The sequence below is a fragment of the Malaclemys terrapin genome, chromosome 7, assembly GCF_027887155.1.
Source record: "Malaclemys terrapin pileata isolate rMalTer1 chromosome 7, rMalTer1.hap1, whole genome shotgun sequence".
Classification (NCBI taxonomy): domain Eukaryota; kingdom Metazoa; phylum Chordata; order Testudines; family Emydidae; genus Malaclemys; species Malaclemys terrapin.
The window spans coordinates 21,123,951-21,145,715 of NC_071511.1; the positions used below are offsets into that span (position 1 = coordinate 21,123,951).

The following is a 21,765-nucleotide window of genomic DNA, read 5'->3' on the forward strand; positions in this document are numbered from 1 at the left end:
ACATTGCAGAATGGAGGGGAAAATACATCAGTATCAAGTTATCCTAACTAAACATGGAATCAAACCAAAGCCTCTGATTCAGACAGGTATCTGGACCTCAGTTTCATAGCAATATACTCTCTAAAGATAATAGATTATGATGCCCACAGTCAGCCTCCCTTTCCAGGGTGGGAGTGTGCGCTAGTGGCTAGATCAGAGGCTTCGGAGTCAAGAACCCTGGGTTTTATCTCCAGCTGACTCCAAGCCCTCTCCTGTACCCACTGAAGTCCATGGCAATGATTTCAATGCAAGTGGAATTGGCCTTGATTCTGCAAAGTGTTGAATGCCCTCAACTCCTAAAGAAGTCAATGGGAAATAAATTGGGCAAATCCCTCCATGCCTTGTGGGGATAATACTTCCCTATTGCAGGGTCGTTGTAACAATGAACATTGGCACAGTGCTTTGAGATCCGCCATCAAAAGGCCCTGTCCAAAAGAAGTTAAATTATTATTACTAGCTAGTTTCTGGTTCTGTGCCATAGTACAGCAAACTGAAACCAAGGTTCACCTCTCCAGGGTGAACTGCAAATGAGAGAGACTGGTTAAGGGACCCTCCAGGCACCATATAAATGTATGATTAAGCTGCAATATATCAAATAAGAAGTTATAGACTCTCCCTTCCCACACACAAGAGCACATTACCTGTGTTCTGTGTTGCCAACCTTTGCATTGTCGATCTCCTACAGCCCTGTCTGTGCCGGGTCTCATGCCTCCTGGGTTAAATGTGTGTATTGTCCCCATACAGAGTAGACTGTAAGATCCTTAAGAGAGGGACCACATCATAGAGTGTGCATGTCACTTTGCAAACACAGGAAGGAGCAGCAGAAGTAATAAAATGAATCTGGCACTAAACTGCATTTTAAAGAGAGAATTTTTTCACATCTACAAGTGTGTGCGCGCCCAACTTGCACACACAACTGTTGATACACGTGTGCAGGCTGGGGCTGCAAATCTCAATTCACACATGCATCCAGGGTTGGGTACACACAAAATCTCTCCCATTGGTGTGCCATGACTATTATTGTGCACACCACCCAAACCAATTTTGTGCGTCGGCCCTTTCTATGTGCAAACCATGGCAATTGCATGCACAAATCACACCAATAACTGTTCACCTATATTATCTGAAAATCTGGTCTAATATTTTATTTTAATTTTGTAAAAATTCCAACAGCAAGAAGAATGTCAGCCCTGCCTTGGTGTGTGTTTAAAATGCACAAGCAGATGGCTGTCAGGGGACAACTTAAGAACAGCTACTGTAGTTCACAGCATGTGGCATCTTTTGCATGCTATGAATGGAACAAGAGTTGGACCCCAGACATAAAGTTCAAGGGCCTGGTTTTTCCTGTCTTGCTTGGTATGCAGTCATCTACACCTGGGCAAAATGAGAGGCTAACCCTGCCATTCTGATCTGTAAGAATTTCTCACCCACTTTCCACCAGTGAATATGCTTACACAGAGTGCAAAGCATGGGCGAACAGGCTGCCAGGCTGCCGGTGCAGATCTGAATTTCAGCTCTGGTCTTGTCTAGACTAAGGAACAAATAACACGTGACAGGTGTGTAGCCCTGTTGCTCAATGCAGTACCGGAAGGCACTCAGAATATGACCTAAACTGCAATAAAAAACCCACAGCAGCAAGGCTGAGAGTCTGGGTAACTGCTCAGGCTGGAACCGGGGCTTCAAGAACCTCCCCCGTCACCAGGTTACAGAGCCCAGGCTCCAGCCCAAGCCTGAACAGCTACATTGCTATTTTTTGCCCTGTAGCACAAGCCCCGTGAGCCTGCAACAGTTGCCCCAGACTCTCTGTCATGGGTCTTTTATTGCAGTGGAGACATAACCTCAGATACTACAGTGACGAGCACAGTATAAGAACCTACATAGAATAGAAATTTGCACTGATGTAACTACATTGATCTATTTCAGAGTAGCATCCATGTTAGTCTGTATCCACAAAAAGAACAGGAGTACTTGTGGCACCTTAGAGACTAACAAATTTATTAGAGCATAAGCTTTCGTGGACTACAGCCCACTTCGTCCACGAACGCTTATGCTCTAATAAATTTGTTAGTCTCTAAGGTGCCACAAGTACTCCTGTTCTTGACATTGATCTAGTTACACTGGTGCAAATCCCAAATATAGACACTGCACCAGTGACTTACCCCTGCATTTGGGTAAGTATGTCAGTGCAAACCCGGTCCTACACTGCTGCAGCACATCTAAATAGCGTAGCTCTGACGGTGCAAAAGCTTCAGCGTACCCAAGGACCCATGTTTAGTGGTGGTTCACAGCTGACCTTGTGATTTGGGCCAATCTCTAACTGCAGATGTTCAGTGAGACCTACCATCAGATTGGCTGATGGTCCGTAAGCGCATTTTAATGAGAGGAATATGGGCATCTGTCCAGATGGGTCTAAAACAGAGTCAAGCAAATAAAAGCCCCCATTATAAAAAGCTTGATAACAAGTTCTGGGGAGTGTTGTGCTTGCAGTGGGATTAAAACAGAGTTGTAATGCTTAAAATATTCATGGCAAATAGCAGCCAGGTAAGACAATTCATCACATGATAAATTCCAGCTCCCGTAACAGGTTCTGGGACTTCCTTCAGGGGAATTCTCCAAGAAGCAGCTGATGGAAAAGTGGTTTTAGTAATTTGGTTTTACAAATGAGACTCAGATTATTTGTCCATCAAGAGAGTATTCAGTTGCCAGCTCCAGACTGGCTGGCAGGACTGTGTTCTGGACTAGTGCATGGTTCTGCCTGAACTGGCCCAGCCTGTTGTCCTCACTGGATTATTCAGAAGCTCTTCCAAAAGCTGCGTTCAGCGCTGCCCCTGCTTGGGGTGTATTTCAGAGTCTGGTCTTTGTCAAATGAAAGTGATGGGGGCGGGGGGAAGGGAACCATGAAGCTCAGCCTTCTCTGCAGGGAGGGTGGCTTGAAAATTTTCCATCACACCTGGTTTTTGACAGAAAATTGGTTGTTTTACTAAATGAAACTTTTCACTAGAGTCTCCGCCTGCTGCGGAAAATGTGGACTTTTCACCAAAAAAACGAAAAATCAAAAAAAACCTTTTCAGTTTCGGGATTTTCTTTCTTATGTCACATGAATGATTTTTCCCCCCCATCTTTTGAAAAAAATTGTTTTTTAATCAAAAAATGCTGAAGTTGAAAAAGTTTCCACTAAAAGAGCTCCATTTTCCAAGCAGCTCTGCTCTTAGGGCCTATCGTCTACCTTGCATGCTACAAACTCCCATTGACTTCATGGGTGGCATTGAACCCATCCTGCTACCAAGACATAAGCAGGAATTACAGAATCAGTGCCCAGATCTGTCCCCCAAGAGGGTTCCTTTTCTCTGGTTGAGCTTCCCGCTGTGTGGCTGGTAGGACAGCCATTTTCTCAAGACTCCCCAACTATGTGAAACTCCATAGATTTAAAGGTGAGCAGGGACCATTTGTGGTCACTTAGTCTGGCCTCCGGCAATGTTTCACTTGTGTTAGAAATGAAGGCTAGAAGTGGTATGCCAGGGAGGGTTCTGCCTTCCTGTTTGTTTCATGTACCTCACTCATCAGCATAGCCTTGGGGAACGTCATCAGATTAAAGACACACGTTGACAAATTTTCCATACTGGCTCCATAGAGTGGCCAAATGATGACTGGTGCCCAGAGGGTATATCGATTGCGTGGCACGGCTCTCCTCACGACAACTCGTACCATTTAGCCCAAAGACTACTTCAATCGTTGTGATCTGGGCACATGTCCCAGCTATCGGAGCTGCATCATCACACACACGACCACACCATCCAAAATAGGACTCTCCTACTTTGCTGCCCCAAATATAGAGCTCTCTCCCAAACCACCTCCTCACTCTCCCTTACTCTAACCCTTGCCCTCATCAGAAAACAGCTGGGAGAAGGTACTGTGTGATTTGAAGGTCAGTAAATTTGGGCTCTGGCCAATCAATACCAGAAGTGAAACAGTCATAGACCCCCGCGCTGGGAATGCCCTGCCTCCAGCCCCCCTCACCATTAGGCATGAAGGCTGCTACCTTGCTGGACCTCCACAGATGCAGTAATACATGAGGGATGAGGCTGTTTCAAAGAGACCCAGGGGCCCAACCTAAGTAAAAAGAGTGAACTGGCCAGCAGACATCATTAATGGGATGTAGCCCAATGCAGGGTGCACTGCATGAACCAAACCCTGGGATGAAAAAGGCCTGGATCAATACAGCAAAGTCCCCAGGATCACCATCTTCGGTCTCTTTTCTGCAGATTCAGAATAAACTTCCAGACAAGCTAAATCCCACTCTTGCCTTCTCTCAAATCTCTTGCAATCATCAGAGACCGTCAGGAACTGCACAAACCCAGGAGGGACTAGAAAGCATTCCACATGAAAGGACTGTCCCTCAGGAACATATGGACTTCATTACAGATCCATGTTCGAGTGCAGAGCCAGCCAGTGAGTCCACAAGAGTAGGTCACAGATTCTACGTTACACGCCTTCCTTTCAACACAATCAAATGCAAGCGGTGTGTGGGAATTGGCATTCCAGACGGTGCTATCTAATGCCTCTGCTGACATACTGGCCTATTGTTTTAACACAGTGCACTAGTATATTGCCTCTTACAGCTCCGTTACTGCCTCTCAGATTTCGTACAGCTGAAAACCAGAAAGTGAGCTGAATAAACTCACACAGCTCATCTGTAATGAAAGCAAATGGATAAAAGCCCTGGAGGGTCCCTTATATTTTCACACCAGTGCCTGTCATGTCGCACAAACCAGAAGGAAGTCAGATCAGCACCGTTATCTGGAAAGATTTAGAATTGGGTCCGTCAGCTGCTAACAAGCTCTGATCAAGCAAGCCCTCTGTGCATAGAATCCCAATTGGCTCCAACGGGACTTCCAAGCACAGAGAGTTTGCAGGACCAGGGTCAATACATAGGTGAGTACCCAACCAGGTAAGAGAAGGCACAGCATGCATCTCTTGATGCTACTTGGGATTTCACTCGCATTCATTTGCTAGTGGATAGCAAAGACAAGAAAAGGTCAGCACTGCATTGTTTTAAAACATAAGACAATGATGCAATCCCAAGTCTACATTTGAGGTAACTACAACACAATTCATTTCCCTGAATTATTATAATTAAAAACTAGGAAGGAAACTCGGATCTTATTGAAGTCAATGGGAGTTTTACCATTATTTCAACAGCATCAGGATTTTACCCTAAATCTTTGAATGAAAAATAAACTTTTTTAAAAAAATGCAGAGGAACTGTTGTCTAGGTAGGGTTGCCAACAGTCGCTTATTAGCAGGGACATCTCTTATTTCTTCATCTCTGTACAATAAGATCGGGCGTTGTAGAGTTCTGCAAAAAGCAATAAGAAATACCCCAGGCGAATATAGGTGAGTACTGCTCATTATTTTTAATAAAACAAATAAAATAAAATAATAATAATAATAATAATAATATCGGGAGGCGGGTGAGGTGGGGTGCTAAGAAAACAGTCCTTTATTTTTGAAATACAATGTTGGCAACCCTAGTCTAGTGGTTTGAGCAGACTGGGGAGGGGAGGGCGTTGAGAATGGGACCCATAAATCCTATTCTTAGCTCTGCTAAGGCTCCACTCCTGCAAATACTTACATACATGCTTAACTTTAAGTACATGAGTAGCCCCATTTAAACCTAATCCCAGATGCAGTTGCAGATTTTGGGCCCAACTCTGCGTGGTCTTGGACAAGTCACTTAACAGCTCCGTGCCTCAGTTTCCCCCAGCTGCAAGACTGGTGTAATAATATTTACTTATGTCACAGGGATGATGTAAAATATTATTTAAATAATTATCATGAAGCACTTTGAGCACCTCACCTGAAAAGCACTGGGGAAGAGCACAGTATTAATTTGTCATCAAGACATTTTTAAAAGTATGAATTAAAACATTTTCCCCCCTCCCACAGTCTTAGTGGCCAGGCCTGCAGTAGGGAATTTTAGGGCGGGAAATTCCCACTGGTGCTACCACTAGTACAGCTGCACTGCTGGGCATTTTCCCACTGGGGACAAATCCAGAGTTGACTATGACAGCTCACTCTGGTCAAGATTTTCAAAAGTTACTACCAGTTTTGGGTGCCTAACTTGAGACACCTTACAATGGCCTGGTTTTCAGAGGGCAGCTGCTCAGTACTCTTTAAAAATTAGCCCCCTTTAAAGCACCTCAAGTTGGGGACCCAAAAATGGCTGCCCCCAACATCATAGTCACCTTTGAAAATCTTGGCTTGAGTGACCTAGCGAGCGTACTGTCCTTTAGAGCCACTTTGCTCAAAGGAGATCGTGGGTTTATTAACTATGTACAAGGTAGAGGTGGGCCTGGATCCAAACTCTCCTGAATTTTGGGATCCTCCACATCGAGATCCAAATTTGGTGGCTTGGGCTGATATCTCACACAGCATAAACGCCACACTCATAAGGAGTCACAGCTGGGGTGAACAGCACTGGGAATTAGTTCTAAAGTCACACCGCTCCCATGCCTTGAAAGCAGAAAACAAAAACTGAGTTCTTCTGTGACGAAAAGCACAACAGGTACGAGCAGGAAATAGGCTCATCTTATAGCTCCTGTGTCTTGATGAATCACTCAAATGAATGGCTGTTCCGTAGGATTTCAATATTTTCCAGAATGGAATTCCTCTCCAGCCTCTTTTCCCACAAAATCTGCTTCCCATCAAGCTAGGATGCCTCTTACAGTTGGTAATACAGGAAGGAAAAAGTGGTTGCATCTTCCTGACACTGAGCTGGAGTGGGGATTGTGATCAGCTCTGCCACACCTGGGCTGCTTCTGCAGGTCTAACATGAGAAAAAAGTTTTAATGGCTGCAATGTCAACAGCTGGGGCCAGGTGCATGCGGGGAGCAAGACAGGGCCCTTTTTCATGGGCACGTTTCAGAACAGAAGTTTTAAAGGAATGTCAGCTACCCTGCAAGTTGAATTTTCCGTTTCTTTTCTTAGGCATTTATTTCACAACCAGCTGCAAATGTTCATGGCCTATACAGTGTCAGAGCGTGTGCAACATCAGGGCCCCTTCTGCCATTTCTTTTATTAACATTCAGGTCTTTAGGGGATGTAATTGTGAATGCAATTCAAGGCTTTATAGGAGATGCAGTACCTAGGACACCAGACATTAGGGTTACCATCCGTCCGGGTTTCCCCGGACATGTCCGGCTTTTTTAGCTTTAAATGGCCGTCCGGGGGGGATTTCTAATAAGGTAGAAATGTCTGGGATTTCCCCTTTCCCCTCATGCAGAGTGCGGCGCGGCTGATTGGACGTCTGGGCCTGATTGAAAGCCGCTCGCAGCCACTGGGGCCTCTAGCAGCCAGAGTCCCTCCCTCTCCCCCGCTCCCTCCTCCCCCGCAGAGCAGCGCCTTATTTGTTTGGCTGCACGTGGAGCCCGCAGCTCTCCCTTGGCCTGGTAGGGGGGGCAGGCAAGGGACAGGGAACCGGGGGTTAGATTGGTCGGGGGTTCTGGGGAGAGTGTTAGGAGAAGGGGGTATAGAGAGCGGTTGGGGCAGTCAGGGAGCAGGGAGACTTAGATAGGGGGTGGGGTCCTGGGGACAGTTAGGGGGGGGGGGGGGGGACAGGTAGGGGGATTCTGAGGGGGGCGGGAAGTCAGAGGGGGCGGGGCTGGGGCGGGGCTAGGGTGGCACCCCGTGTCCTCTTTTTTGATTGTTGAAATATGGTAACCCTACCAGACATAGAACTTAGTTGCTATTCTAGTGGAAAGAAATAGCTTTCCCTGAGCTTGCTGGGTGCCAAAAAAGTCATGAGCTATATGCTGTTGTGCACGGGCAGCAAGTCCTAGTAAGGTCAGCAGGACCTGTGTGCATGGATCAAGCGTGGTATAAGGCCCTGGTGTTGGCACTCAAAGGCACCTTTGGGGGTTCAACAACTCACACCAACAGCTGGACTGAAAAGAACGCTAGAAAATGCAGGTTCCTCTGCAGTTTTGGGTACTGAAGGGCTGTTTAACCTAGGGCAGAAAGACATAACAAGAACCAATGGCAAATTCAAATTAGAACTAAGGCCCCAATTTTGCAACAGCAAGGGAGATTAACCACGGGAACAAACTCCCAAGGGAAGTGGTTGATTCTCTACCTCTGGATGTCTTCAGATCAAGACTGGATGCCTTTCTAGAACAGCGGTTTAATCAGACAAAGGTATTGGTCTCAATACAAGGGAAAGTGGATGAAGTTTAGTGGCCTATGATATACAGGAGCTCGGAATAGATGCTAACACTCCCTTCTGGCATTAAATGCTATGACTGTATGAATACAGCACTTTGAATACATTAGCTGAAGCAAACCCCAATCCTGCAAGGCACCGAACACCCTGAACCGCCACTGGAGTCAAGTAAACAAGCGTGCAAGAGTCAAATGCACAGAGGAAAATCCTGACTGTTTTGCAGCCAGAGGGGGTTGGTAGTAGTTACATATGCATTTTACTATGACTCCATAGCCCAGTGGGCCTTCACCACTCAACAGACACCAAAGGCAGAAATTGAAATGTCTTATGCACAAGGAGCCTGTTGGTTTCTCCACTCACTTATACCAGTGTAACCGCGTTGGCTTCAATGGAGCTATTCCTGATGTACAACAATTAGAGGAGAATCAGGCCCCGCAGAGTCATAAGTCCCTTACAAAGCTTTCTTCAGAGACTTGTCTCTTTTACATAGGAAATATTCAAATTCATGTGGGATGGAGCAGGCATTTGTCTAACCACTTTGGAGACTGAAGATGTCACACAAAACCTAAAACATTCCTCAGCCTGGCAGTGCAGAAAATGCCAGCACGGTGAAGGTTAATACAAATTTTAAAGTTATATCCTCAAATTCACAGATTCCCCAGCAGGACCGTTCGATCAGCTAGCCTCACTCCTCCCCTGGTTTTGCTGACGTTTCAGTCCTCACAGAGACAGAGGCCACCACGGTGCGTCATTCACTCCCCGTTTCTTCCTCTGTTCAAGCAGTCCCAGCTCTCTGTACCGCATTCAATGGCCCGGTATAGTCTAGTATTCCCCTCCTCCCACGTCCCCAAATTTCCCAGTGGTGGTAGCAATGGCTGGATGTTCAGTGTACACAAGGTGCCTGCGGCCACCAGCGTTTCAGCACTGTGTCCTCTAGACTTGTTCTGAGTGGGGTTAAATGGCACAATGGTAAAAACCCAAGCACCCACTGGAGCCTACTCCACACTAGCACTCCCACTGTTGCTACCACAGGGGAAGCTGCAGCAGGGTTAGCTCTGATGGGAAATGTTGGGTGGACAAAGCTCATGGAGACACAGCCAATGAGGCACAAGCTCAGTAAAAGCTGGAGGAGAAAAATAGAGGATCAGATTCTGATGTTGGTTATACCAGGGTCAATCCAAGACCTCACTGGACAGACACCAACGTAACTGAGATCAGAGTCTAGCTCAGAGAGTGTGTTAGATTCCCACAATAATCGTTTATTTAAAGAGGTTTTACAAAGAGTTACATCTGCAATTTTGTAATTCTGGCTAAAATCAAATGTTTAATATCAGATGCATCCTCTCTCCATGACAAAGACTAAGGCCTAGATCCTGCCCTCAGTCAGACACATGTAAATCTGGAGTGGCTCCTCCAAAGTCAGTGAGTTACGCTGGCTTTACACTGATGTAACTGCAAGTAGGATTCGGCCATACAAGCCTGATTCTGCTTCCACTGAGGACAACGGGGATTTTGCCTTTGACTTCTACAGAAACAAGTTTGATCCCTGTGTCCTGCACTAGCAAGGGGGATGGATTGTGGTCAGAGGCCTTGTCTACATGGAAACTGGAAATGAAATAACCAAATCAATGGTAATGCAGCAGAAGAGACAAAAAAGCAAATACAGTACAGGACAGTACTGTGTTAAACGTAAACTATGAAAAAAAATAAAGGGAAAGCAACATTTTTCTTCTGCATAGTAAAGTTGCAAAGCTGTGGTAATTCAATGTTCAGTTGTAAAATTTTTGAAAGAACCATAATGTTTTGTTCAGAGTTACGGACAACCTCTATTCCCGAGGTGTTGGTAACTCTGAGGTTCTACTATATTTTAGTATAAGTCTGTGCATCACACTCTAACTTTGAAATAAGAGTGCCCTATTTCTATGAGACTTGTTAGTTCAGTGCAAACTGCTCCACACAGAGGTATATTTAAAGGTGGGAATTTTACTGATTTAGTTATTTCTCTTCCATGCAGATCAAGCCCGTTAAGGGCTTTTCTACATCCAATAAGATGATCATTTGTCTCCCTCAGCCTCTCACAATTTTAAGCCTTGATTCCGGCTCAAATGATGGCAGAATCTATATGTGCCTTGTAACTGATGGATCAGTGCTCAATTTACACACTTTAGGTTTCATGTGAAATACAATCTGAAGAACCTAGTTTAACAACAATGGAAAAAGCAGTTGATTGCTCTAAGGGGACTTGTGGGACTACTTGCTCTGCAATGCTTTTTTGTAATACTAGAATACTTATTCTGTAATACTTTTTTGTAATACTAGAAACACACAACTTAAAGAGCCACTAAAAAAATAAAAGACAATCACACTTCTGTCTGAAATTGTTTACCTACTATTGCTACAAATAACACCTAAAATCTAGGTGATAAATCTCAATTTTATCTCAACTAAGAGAAAACAGTATTTTTCAGCTTGTTTGCTTTCTCCATTTGACAGCACTCCATCTACATAGGGGAAAGGGAGCTGCAAAACCACAACTGAGGAAAGACACAGAGGGGCAGCTGTAATGCTGGAAACTACCCTTAACTCATGATTTCAGATGACGCGTGTGTCCCCGTGATTCATTCAATAGTCAGGAGCGATGATCATTTATACCAGCTGAGGATTTGCCCCTAAATCTTTACCTGCAAAGAAACTTCATTTTATATGAAATATGCTCATCTAGGAGACCTCTCAAAAATGATACCTTTTCTGAATTAAGGGCATGTTCCTTGCATTGAGGGTACTTAATTTCCAACAAACTCAGCAGGAGGCACTCAGCACCTCACCAGCATGGGTTCCTGATATGCAATTTAATTATCTCATTCCAATGCAGTTGTAGTGATTCTGTCACTGAGTTTGATTGCCTGAACCAGCAAACACTTTTGCTCATGTTTAACTTTAACCCTGTGAGCAATCCCGTTCAGATCAAGACTGGGACTACTCATAGGATTAAAGTTAAGCATGTGCATAAGTGTCTTCAGGATCAGGGCCCATGAAGGCATCCTCCTATTTTAAAACTACAGTAAAATCATATAACAGACCAGATTCTCCTCTCAATTACACCAGTGCAATTCCAGTGAAGTTAATATAAAATTTGGCCCTCTCTCTGTTGGATGCATAGATACTTAACGGATCCATTGCAGCATTTTTCTACTGAATGTTCCAAATATCAAAAACATACCGCAGATATTAGTTTTAAAATATACATTATTAATAGAAAACTGAATGCAGTTTTCTAGAACTGCACAGCTCATTTAGTAAACTTCTAAAAGTAAGCATAACAAACACACACACAAACCTAATACATTTTCAAATCAGACATTATTTGGCTAACAAGTTCTGTATTTTTATTTTCAAGAAAAGAGTATTCATGTGATGGATTAACTACTATAAAATGGAGATTACATCTCATTTAGTCCAGAGTGGTAAAACTCTACTAACTTCTTTCCAACAAGTATTTTGAATTTGAGGATATAACTTTAAAAAGCACCACTGTTATCAGAAGACATCCGTGCATTGTTAAACTATGGGAATTACCGAATAATATCTCTTTGGAAATAGGAAGCAATTCCTTTTTCAAGAAAAGAGCAGAAAGCAGGCAGTGAAACTTCTCACCCTTTTAGTACAACACTGTTTATTTTCTAGTTCTGCTAGTATAGAATCTTCTCCCCAAGCACCATATATTACTGACAGCAGACATTAAAGATATTCCTTTCCATAGTGGGACAACACTTTAACTGGATTTTTTGATACACTTCAATGGGTCTGGATGTGACATATGACATCTGTCTGAGACCTGTTCCATTCTTTCACCTTTGTTAGTCTGTTTCACAGCATTAGGACATTTTAATTCAAATACCGAGTGCAGATTTTAGATTGGTGTGTTCCTTGACTTCATCAAATCTACTCTACTACAGGCAACCACCTGGGGACAGATGCAAAAAAGTTGTTTTCTTAAAATGGACATTTGACTCTGTGAAATTCTTATATAACAACACTCATTGCATTTTATTTCCCCTTACAAACAAGATACAAAGTGACGGTAAATGATTTCAGCTGAAAAATACGTAAACGCCAAGTCTATTCCCCAGGGAGTTTTCACTGCTTCAACATAAGCAGGACTTTCTGGTAAGCTGGCATTTGCTAACCGCACATACGGTCTCTATACATCTGGCCCTCAGCACACAACGAAGTGCACAAACCTAACCGCACCTAGCTGAACGTCTGAAACAAAGGGCTCAATTCCGATTTCAGAGCCAGCGAGTAGTTTCGCTGATGTCGAGGCAGTTACTCCGGATTTAGGGTCCGACTCTCCTTGAGGTCGGGGGAGTCTTTCCATTGATTTCAGCGAGAGTCGGATCCCCCAAACCTGCCTATGGCTCCGAGCCGGGCATTTTGCTCTCTTTAATACGCAGATGGCTCTTTGCAACAGAGCAGCTGAAACTTGGGCAAATGCAGCAGCGCGCACACACCTTTGCAGGGCACAGGTCCGATCACTCCCCGGGCGAGGGAAAGGGGGGGACGGGACTCCCGCAGAAGTGGCAGCGCCGGGAGAGCGGGCAGAGAGCGGGCAGGCTGGGGTCTGTGCCCGTGTCACTCACCTGGGTTCAGGCTGCTTTGGAAGTAGAAAATCACCAGGAGGAAAGAGCCCAGACAAGTGGCCAGGACCATCCGCTGCACGCGGCTTTTCCTCATCCTCGCGCCGGGCAAAGCCCGCTACGGGGGGTCCCCTCGGGGCAGCGGGCGGCCAGCGAGCTGCTCTTGCTGCCGCGGCTGCAGCAGGGCATGGCCCGGGGTGCGCTGGAGCCCGAGCCCGATCCCCGCCGGACTCTCCGCAGCGACCGCCGCTGCCCCAGGGCAAAGGGGAACCTCTCTCTACACACACACACACCGGGCTCTACTAACCCGCCCCCGGCAGGGGGGGGCGGGCGCACACATCTGGGAAAGCCCCGCTCCTTGCAAGTCCCCGCCCCGCTCCCTTCTCACCAGCCGCTTTTGGCAAGGGGCCTGCCCGCAGTCGGGGGTCTCCCAGCCCGGGAGGCGCGCTCGCCCGGCTCGGTTAGGGAAGCTGCTGGCAGCGCCCCCCCCCCCCGCGTGCTGCATGGACCCGTCCGTTTGAGTTCCAGACTCGCCCGAAGTTGCTGGGCTGGGACTGGCCGCGCTCCAGCTGGAGGCTCTGCGGGGAAGCGGCACGTGGAAGGGACAGAACCGCTGGCCCACACCCGTCGCCGGCCTGACGCTGTGCAGTGATTGCCCCGGCCGGGGGATGAATTTGGCTCCACGCGTGTTTTGTTCAAAGAGATCCGTTTGGCAGAACCTCAGTGTCCCTGCGCGGCTGCAGCTCTCAGAGCGGGGTCCTGGCACAGACCTCACCTCGCTCTCCTCCTTTGGCGTCGGTTCAGCGTTTCATTCAGCTCAGAAATCTCACCCGTTTGCCGGGCTGGTCTCACTGGGTTATACAACTCCAGCAGCAGGGCCAAACGCCCCCGGTGCTTTCCTAGAGCATCTAGTGCAATTGGTCCCGAATCTCAGTTCGGGCCTAAAAGTGCCATTGTAACACAAATAACAATCAGACAATTGAAGGCTGGTCAGTTTTACCTACTACCCTGTTTCCCCGAAAATAAGACAGTGTCTTATATTAATTTTTGCTCCCAAAGATGCGCTAGGTCTTATTTTCAGGGGATGTCTTATTTTTCAGAAATGAAAAATGCCTTATTATCGGTGGATGCCTTATTATCGGGGAGGTCTTATTATCGGGGGGATGCCTTATATTACAACGAGAGGCAAAACTGTAAGTAGGCCTTATTTTCGGAGGATGTCTTATTTTCGGGGAAACAGGGTAGTCACCTGGAAGTGGAAACAAGCCTGTAGTTTCTGAGCTGCAAACAATGCAAAGGAAAGTCCTGATCAACCTCCAGCACCTTCCCCCCCCCATTGCTATTGTCATTAAATCACAAATGTTTCCAATAATATTACACATTTAAACCATTCCCTGCCCCCCCATACATGGGCCTAAAATACCTGGGGGGCCAACAAAGAGCTATAAATAAGTCCAGTGACTTAAGAGTTTTCTAATTGCATTCCTCAACATGTGAAATACTCATAAGAATGGACATACTGCGTCAGACCAAAGGTCCCTCTAGCCCCAGTATCCTGTCTTCCGACAGTGGCCCATGCCAGGTACCCCAGAGGGAATGAACAGAGCAGGCAATCAAGTGATCCATCCCCTGTCGCCCACAAGCGGCTTTCAGATTTTGTGTCTTCATATTTTCTAGTTTAAAGTTAAATTCTACAGGATATTTCCATAAGGTTAACAGAGAATGAGACCCTTTTCTGTGGAGTCACTAAATCAACCTATGGAGTTCTATAGAAGAGATATAATTCTCTATTAAATTCTATAAGTTTTTAGAAAAATTTCTATAATAGTCTATTGCTTTCATCTGTATTAGAGGGGAATACACAGAGAACTTTTTCCTTTCTCCTTTTCCTTAAGATTGTTGATCAAAATAATATTACAAACACTGATAGATGCAGTGATGTTGTAGCCTTGTCAGCACCAGGATATTAGAGAGACAAGGTGAGTGAGGTAATATCTTTTATTGAACCAACTTCTGCTGGTGAGAGAGATAAGCTTTTGAGCTTACACAGAGCTCAAAAGCTTGTCTCTCTCACCAACAGAAGTTGGTCCAATAAAAGATATTACCTCACCCCTATTGTCTCTCTAAACATGGATACAGAAATAAAACACAGGATTTTTCTTTCCAAACAGGGGGCAAATGAGAACAAATTAAAGAGTGAAAGGCTTAGAATAATTTATTTTTCTGTTGGGAAGCATGAAAAACAGCAGTTACTGGCCTTGAGCAGGCATTTGTTAGGAGTAATAATAGGTGATTTCAGTACCAGGCAAACTGGTTGGCACTATAGTAAAGAACAAAATTGTCAGACACATAGATGAACATAATTTGTTGGGGAAGAGTCAACATGGTTTTTGTAAAGGGAAATCATGCCTCACCAATCTACTAGAATTCTTTGAGGGGGTCAACAAGCATGTGTTCAAAGGGGATCCAGTGGATATAGTGTACTTAGATTTTCAGAAAGACTTTGACAAGGTCCCTCACCAAAGGCTCTTAAGCAAAGTAAGCTGTCATGGGATAAGAGGGAAGGTGCTCTCATGGGCTGGTAACTGGTTAAAAGATAGGAAACAAAGGGTAGGAATAAATGGTCAGTTTTCAGAATGGAGAGAGGTAAATAGTGGTGTCCCCCAGGGGTCTGTTCTGGGACCAGTCCTATTCAACATATTCATAAATGATCTGGGAAAAGGGGTAAACAGTGAGGTGGCAAAATTTGCAGATGATACAAAATTGCTCAAGATAGTTAAGTCCCAGGCAGACTGCGAAGAGCTACAAAAGGATCTCTCAAAACTGGGTGACTGGGCAACAAAATGGCACATGAAATTCAATGTTGATAAATGCAAAGTAGTGCACAGTGGAAAACATAATCCCAACTATACATATAAAATGAGGAGGTCTAAATTAGCTATTACCACTCAAGAAAGAGATCTTGGAGTCATTGTGGATAGTTCTCTGAAAACATCCACTCAGTGTGCAGCGACAGTCAAAAAAGCGAACCGAATGTTGGGAATCATTAAGAAAGGGGTAGATAATAAGACAGAAAATATCCCATTGCCTCTATATAAAGACATGGTACACCCACATCTTGAATACTACGTGCAGATGTGGTCGCCCCATCTCAAAAAAGATATATTGGAGTTGGAAAAGGTTCAGAAAAGGGCAACAAAAATGATTAGGGGTATGGAATGGCTGCCATATGAGGAGAGATTAATAAGACTGGGACTTTTCAGCTTGGAAAAAAGATGACTAAGAGGTATGAATTATATGATATGATATGATATGATATGATATAACAGAGGTCTATAAAATCTTGACTGGTGTGAAGACAGTAAATAAGGAAGTGTTATTTACTCCTCATAACACAAGAATAGGGGTCACCAAATGAAATTAATAGGCACCAGGTTTAAAACAAACAAAAGGAAGTATTTTTTTCACACAACACACTGTGGAACTCCTTGCCAGAGGATGTTGTGAAGGCCAAGACTATAACAGCGTTCAAAAAAGAACTAGATAAGTTCATGGAGGATAGATCCATCAATGGCTATTAGCCAGGATGGACAGGGATGGTGTCCCTAGCCACTATTTGCCAGAACCTGGGAATGGGCAACAGATCACTTGATGATTACCTGTTCTGTTCATTCCCCGGGGCACCTGGCATTGGCCACTGTCAGAAGACAGGATACTGGGCTAGATGGACCTTTGGTCTGACCCAGTATGGCCATTCTTATGTTCTTATGAGTTTTTTCATATTTATTAAGGCTAATACAGTAGTCATTGTGATCCCAATCCTGCACTATCCATTAAAATTTTGCCCCAATAAGGAAGGATTTGGCCCACTTATTACTAATCATTTTATATAGTGCTGTGATTTAAATAAATGTTAATCTTTGAAGCAAAATTAAGAAGAGTAGATACATCCTCTAGTCCAGTTCCCTTTGAGTAAAATTCTCCTCTTAGGGTATGTCTACACTATGAAATTAGTTCGAATTTATAGAAGCCGGTTTTATTGAAATCGGTTGTATACAGCCGATTGTGTATGTCCACACAATAAAATGCTCTAGGTGCTCTAGTCGGCAGACCGCGTCCACAGTACGAGGCTAGCGTCGACTTCCGGAGCATTGCACTATGGGTAGCTATCCCACAGCTATCCCACAGTTCCCGCAGTCTCCGCCGCCCCTTGGAATTCTGGGTTGAGATCCCAATGCCCGGATGATGCAAAACAGTGTCGCGGGCGGTTCTGGGTACATGTCGTCAGGCTCCTCCCTCCCCCGTCACAGCAACGGCAGACAATAGATTCGCGCCTTTTTATCTGGGTTACCTGAGTTACCTGTGCAGACAACATGGAGCCCGCTCAGCACAGCTGAGCTCACCGTCACCATATGTCCTCTTGGTGCCAGAAGACGTGGGACTGCATTGCTACACAGCAGCAGCTGCTAACTGCCTTTTGGCGGTAGACGGTGCAGTAGACTGGTAGCCTTCATCGGCGATCTGGATGCTGGCAGCCGTGGGGCTTGCCTTTTGGCAGTAAATGGTGTATTATGACTGTTAGCCGGCCTATTACAAGTCGGGTCATCGCACATTAGCAGAGTCTTCCCTGAGCAGCAGCTCGTGCAATAGGCCTGAAGACCATCGTCATACACCGCCCCGTATTTGCTGCCAAGCACCCAGAAAGATGCCGAGGGCTATCAGTCACGCTGCACCGTCGTCTTAAGATGTAAAAAAATAGATTTTCTCTGTATTCATTTGCTTCCCCCTCCCTCCGTCAAATCAACGGCCTGCTAAACCCAGGGTTTTCAGTTTAATCTTTGGGGGGGACCAGTCTGTGACAGTTGTTTGTGTCTCTCCCTGATGCACAGCCACCGTTCTTTATTTTAATTCCCTGTGCCTGTACGCCATGTCGTCACTCGGCCCCCCTCCCTCCTTCCCCTAGGCCGTCAGATACTACGTTTGCGCCACAGCTCGAGCCGAGAAGCGGTTCGCGCCTTTTCTTTGAATTCTGGGTTGAGATCCCAATGCCCGGATGATGCAAAACAGTGTCGCGGGCGGTTCTGGGTACATGTCGTCAGGCCCCTCCCCCCTCGTCACAGCAACGGCAGACAATAGATTCGCGCCTTTTTACCTGGGTTACCTGTGCAGACAACATACCACGGCAAGCATGGAGCCCGCTCAGCTCAGCTGAGCTCACCGTCACCATATGTCCTCTGGGTGCCGGCAGACATGGGACTGCATTGCTACACAGCAGCAGCTGCTAACTGCCTTTTGGCGGTAGACGGTGTAGCATGAGTGATAGCCGTGGGGCTGGCAGCCGTAGTGCTGCATTGCACCAGCCCCTTCCAGGCGATGGTATATTATGACTGGTACCCGTTGTCGTCATACTGGTATGGCTGTCAATCATGGCCACCTGGGCAGACATGCTACTGTTTTGATGATGACGGTTACCAGTCATAATATACTATTTTCTGCCAATTGCCCAATATTGTCTGCTAAGCACCCAGAAGAGGCCGAGGGCGATGCTGGGTGCTGGCGGACGTGGGGCTGGCAGACGTGGGGCTGCATTGCTACACAGCAGCAGCCCCTTGCCTTTTGGCAGATGATGGTATATTATGATTGGTACCCATCATCATCGTACTGGTATGGCTGTCACTCATGCTGCAGCGTCGGCTGCCACCTTAAGATGTAAAAAATAGATTTGTTCTGTGTTCATTTGCTTCCCCTTCCTCCGTGAAATCAACGGCCTGCTAAGCCCAGGGTTTCCAGTTTAATCTTTGGGGGGACCATTCTGTGTGACAGTTGTTTGTGTTTCTCCCTGTTCCTGTACCTGTACGCCATGTCGTCACTCGGCCCTCCCTCCCTCCCTCCCGCCCTCCTTCTCCTGGTCCATCAGATACTACTTTCGCGCCTTTTTTCTGACCAGGCGCCATAGCTAGCACTGGGATCATGGAGCCCGCTCAGATCACCGCGGCAATTATGAGCACTATGAACACCACGCGCATTGTCCTGGAGTATATGCAGAGCCAGAACATGCCAAGGCGAAACCCGGACCAGGCGAGGAGGCGATTGCAGCACGGCGACGAGAGTGATGAGGAAATTGACATGGCCATAGACCTCTCACAAGGCACAGGCCCCAGCAATGTGGAAATCATGGTGTCACTGGGGCAGGTTGATACCGTGGAACGCCGATTCTGGGCCCAGGAAACAAGCACAGACTGGTGGGACCGCATCGTGCTGCAGGTATGGGACGATTCCCAGTGGCTGCAAAACTTTCGCATGCGTAAGGGCACTTTCATGGAACTTTGTGACTTGCTTTCCCCTGCCCTGAAACGCCAGGATACCAAGATGAGAGCAGCCCTCACAGTTGAGAAGCGAGTGGCGATAGCCCTGTGGAAGCTTGCAACGCCAGACAGCTACCGGTCAGTCGGGAATCAATTTGGAGTGGGCAAATCTACTGTGGGGGTGTGACGGAGCAGGGAGCAGGGCAGATTTGACCTGGGAATGTTGCAGGGGGGTTGCAGTGGGGATGTGGGACTTCCCTTGAAGGAAGCTACCTGAGCTGTAACCTGAGCCAGGAACGGGGGTGGGGAGAATTAACACCTTCTGCCCGGGAGACTGAACAAAGGAGAGGAGCAGCGGGAGGAGTTGGGAGTTTAGTTTCGGTTGGGGCTGGGTGGTGCAACGCAGGGAACCCCAAGCTGGGGTCCAAGCTCCCTGAACCTCCCCGAGGGACCTAATTGAGGGGGGTCTGGTCGTACCTACACGCTCTGCTTGAGACTGTGTTCCTGTCCTTAAATAAACCTTCTGCTTTACTGGCTGGCTGAGAGTCACAGTGAATCTCGGGAAGAGGGGTGCAGGGCCCTAACTCCCCCACAATCCGCAACAGGGGGCTGCTGTGATCCAATTTGCCAGGGCAATGAAAGACCTGGTGATAGCAAGGGTAGTGACTCTGGGCAACGTGCAGTCAATAGTGGATGGTTTTGCTGAAATGGGATTCCCAAACTGTGGCGGGGCCATAGACGGAACCCATATCCCTATCTTGTCATCGGAGCACCAAGCCACCGACTACGTAAACCGCAAGGGGTACTTTTCAATGCTGCTGCAAGCCCTGGTGGATCACAAGGGACGTTTCACCAACATCAACGTGGGATGGCCGGGAAAGGTACATGATGCTCGCGTCTTCAGGAACTCTGCTCTGTTTCGAAAGCTGGAGGAAGGGACTTTCTTCCCGGACCAGAAAGTGACCATTGGGGATGTTGAAATGCCTATCGTGATCCTTGGGGACCCAGCCTACCCCTTAATGCCATGGCTCATGAAGCCATACACAGGCAGCCTGGACAGGAGTCAGGACCTGTTCAACTACAGGCTGAGCAAGTGCCGAATGGTGGTGGAATGTGCATTTGGACGTTTAAAAGCGCGCTGGCGCAGCTTACTGACTCGCTCAGACCTCAGCGAAAAGAATATCCCCATTGTTATTGCTGCTTGCTGTGCGCTCCACAATATCTGTGAGAGTAAGGGGGAGACCTTTATGGCGGGGTGGGAGGTTGAGGCAACTCGCCTGGCCGCTGATTACGCGCAGCCAGACACCAGGGCGGTTAGAGGAGCACAGCAGGGCGCGGTGCGCATCAGAGAAGCTTTGAAAACGAGTTTTGTGACTGGCCAGGCTACTGTGTGAAACTTCTGTTTGTTTCTCCTTGATGAACCCTCCAACCCCCCCCCCGACCCGGTTCACTCTACTTCCCTGTAAACCAACCACCCCACCCCACCCTCCCCTCCCCTCCCGCTTGCAGAGGCAATAAAGTCATTGTTTTTTCACATTCATGCATTCTTTATTAGTTCCTTACAGAGGTAGGGGGATAATTGCCAAGGTAGCTGGGATGGGTGGGGGAGGAGGGATGGAAAAGGACACACTGCATTTTAAAACTTTAACTCTTATTGAAGCCCAGCCTTCTGATGCTTGGCCGATCATCTGGGGTGGAGTGACTGGGTGGACGGAGGCCCCCCCACCGTGTTCTTGGGCGTCTGGGTGAGGAGGCTATGGAACTTGGGGAGGAGGGCTGTTGGTTACACAGGGGCTGTAGCGGCGGTCTCTGCTCCTGCTGCCTTTCCTGCAACTCAACCATACGCTCGAACATATCACTTTGATGCTCCAGCAGACGGAGCATTGCCTCTTGCCGTCTGTCTGCAAGCTGACGCCACCTATCGTCTTCAGCCCGCCACCTCTCCTCTCGTTCATGTTGGGCTTTTCTCATCTCCGACATTGACTGCCTCCACGCATTCTGCTGTGCTCTATCAGCCTGGGCGGACATCTGCAGCTCCGTGAACATCTCGTCCCTCGTCTTACGTTTTCTCTTTCTAATGTTCACGAGCCTCTGCGAAGGAGAAACATTTGCAGCTGGTGGAGGAGAAGGGAGAGGTGGTTAAAAAAGACACATTTTAGGGAACAATGGGTACACTCTTTCATTACAAGGTCGCATATTTCGGCTTGCAGGCAGCCATCGTAGGCCACAGTGTTTTGGCTTTTTTAACCTTCTTAACATGCGGGAAAGGTTGCAAACAGCAGCGCATTTCCCATATCAAGGATGAATTGGGTTGTCCATTTAAAATGGGGTTTCAATGTAAAAGGAGGGGGCTGCGGTTTCCCGGTTAACATGCGGCACAAACACAAGTAAACCCCCCCCCCCCCCACACACACACACGATTCTCTGGGATGATCACTTCACCCCTCCCCCCCACCGAGTGGTTAACAGCGGGGAACATTTCTGGTCAGAATAGCAGGAACGGGCGCCTCTGAATGTCCCCCTTAATAAAATCACCCCATTTCAACCAGGAGAGCTTTCTGGAGAT

The 21,765-nt window shown here is 46.8% G+C and overlaps 1 protein-coding gene across 1 annotated transcript in view; it reads right to left on the reverse strand.

Annotated features, from left to right (window-relative positions):
- Nucleotides 1–13,159, reverse strand: part of CHST13 (carbohydrate sulfotransferase 13) — a 69,023-nt gene extending 55,864 nt beyond the window's left edge. Inside the window, exon 1 of the mRNA XM_054034298.1 lies at nt 12,898–13,159. Within this exon, the coding sequence (XP_053890273.1) occupies nt 12,898–12,991 (94 nt within the window). The 5' untranslated portion in view covers nt 12,992–13,159. The remainder of the gene's footprint in view (nt 1–12,897) is intronic.
- Nucleotides 13,160–21,765: the final 8,606 nt, after the last annotated feature.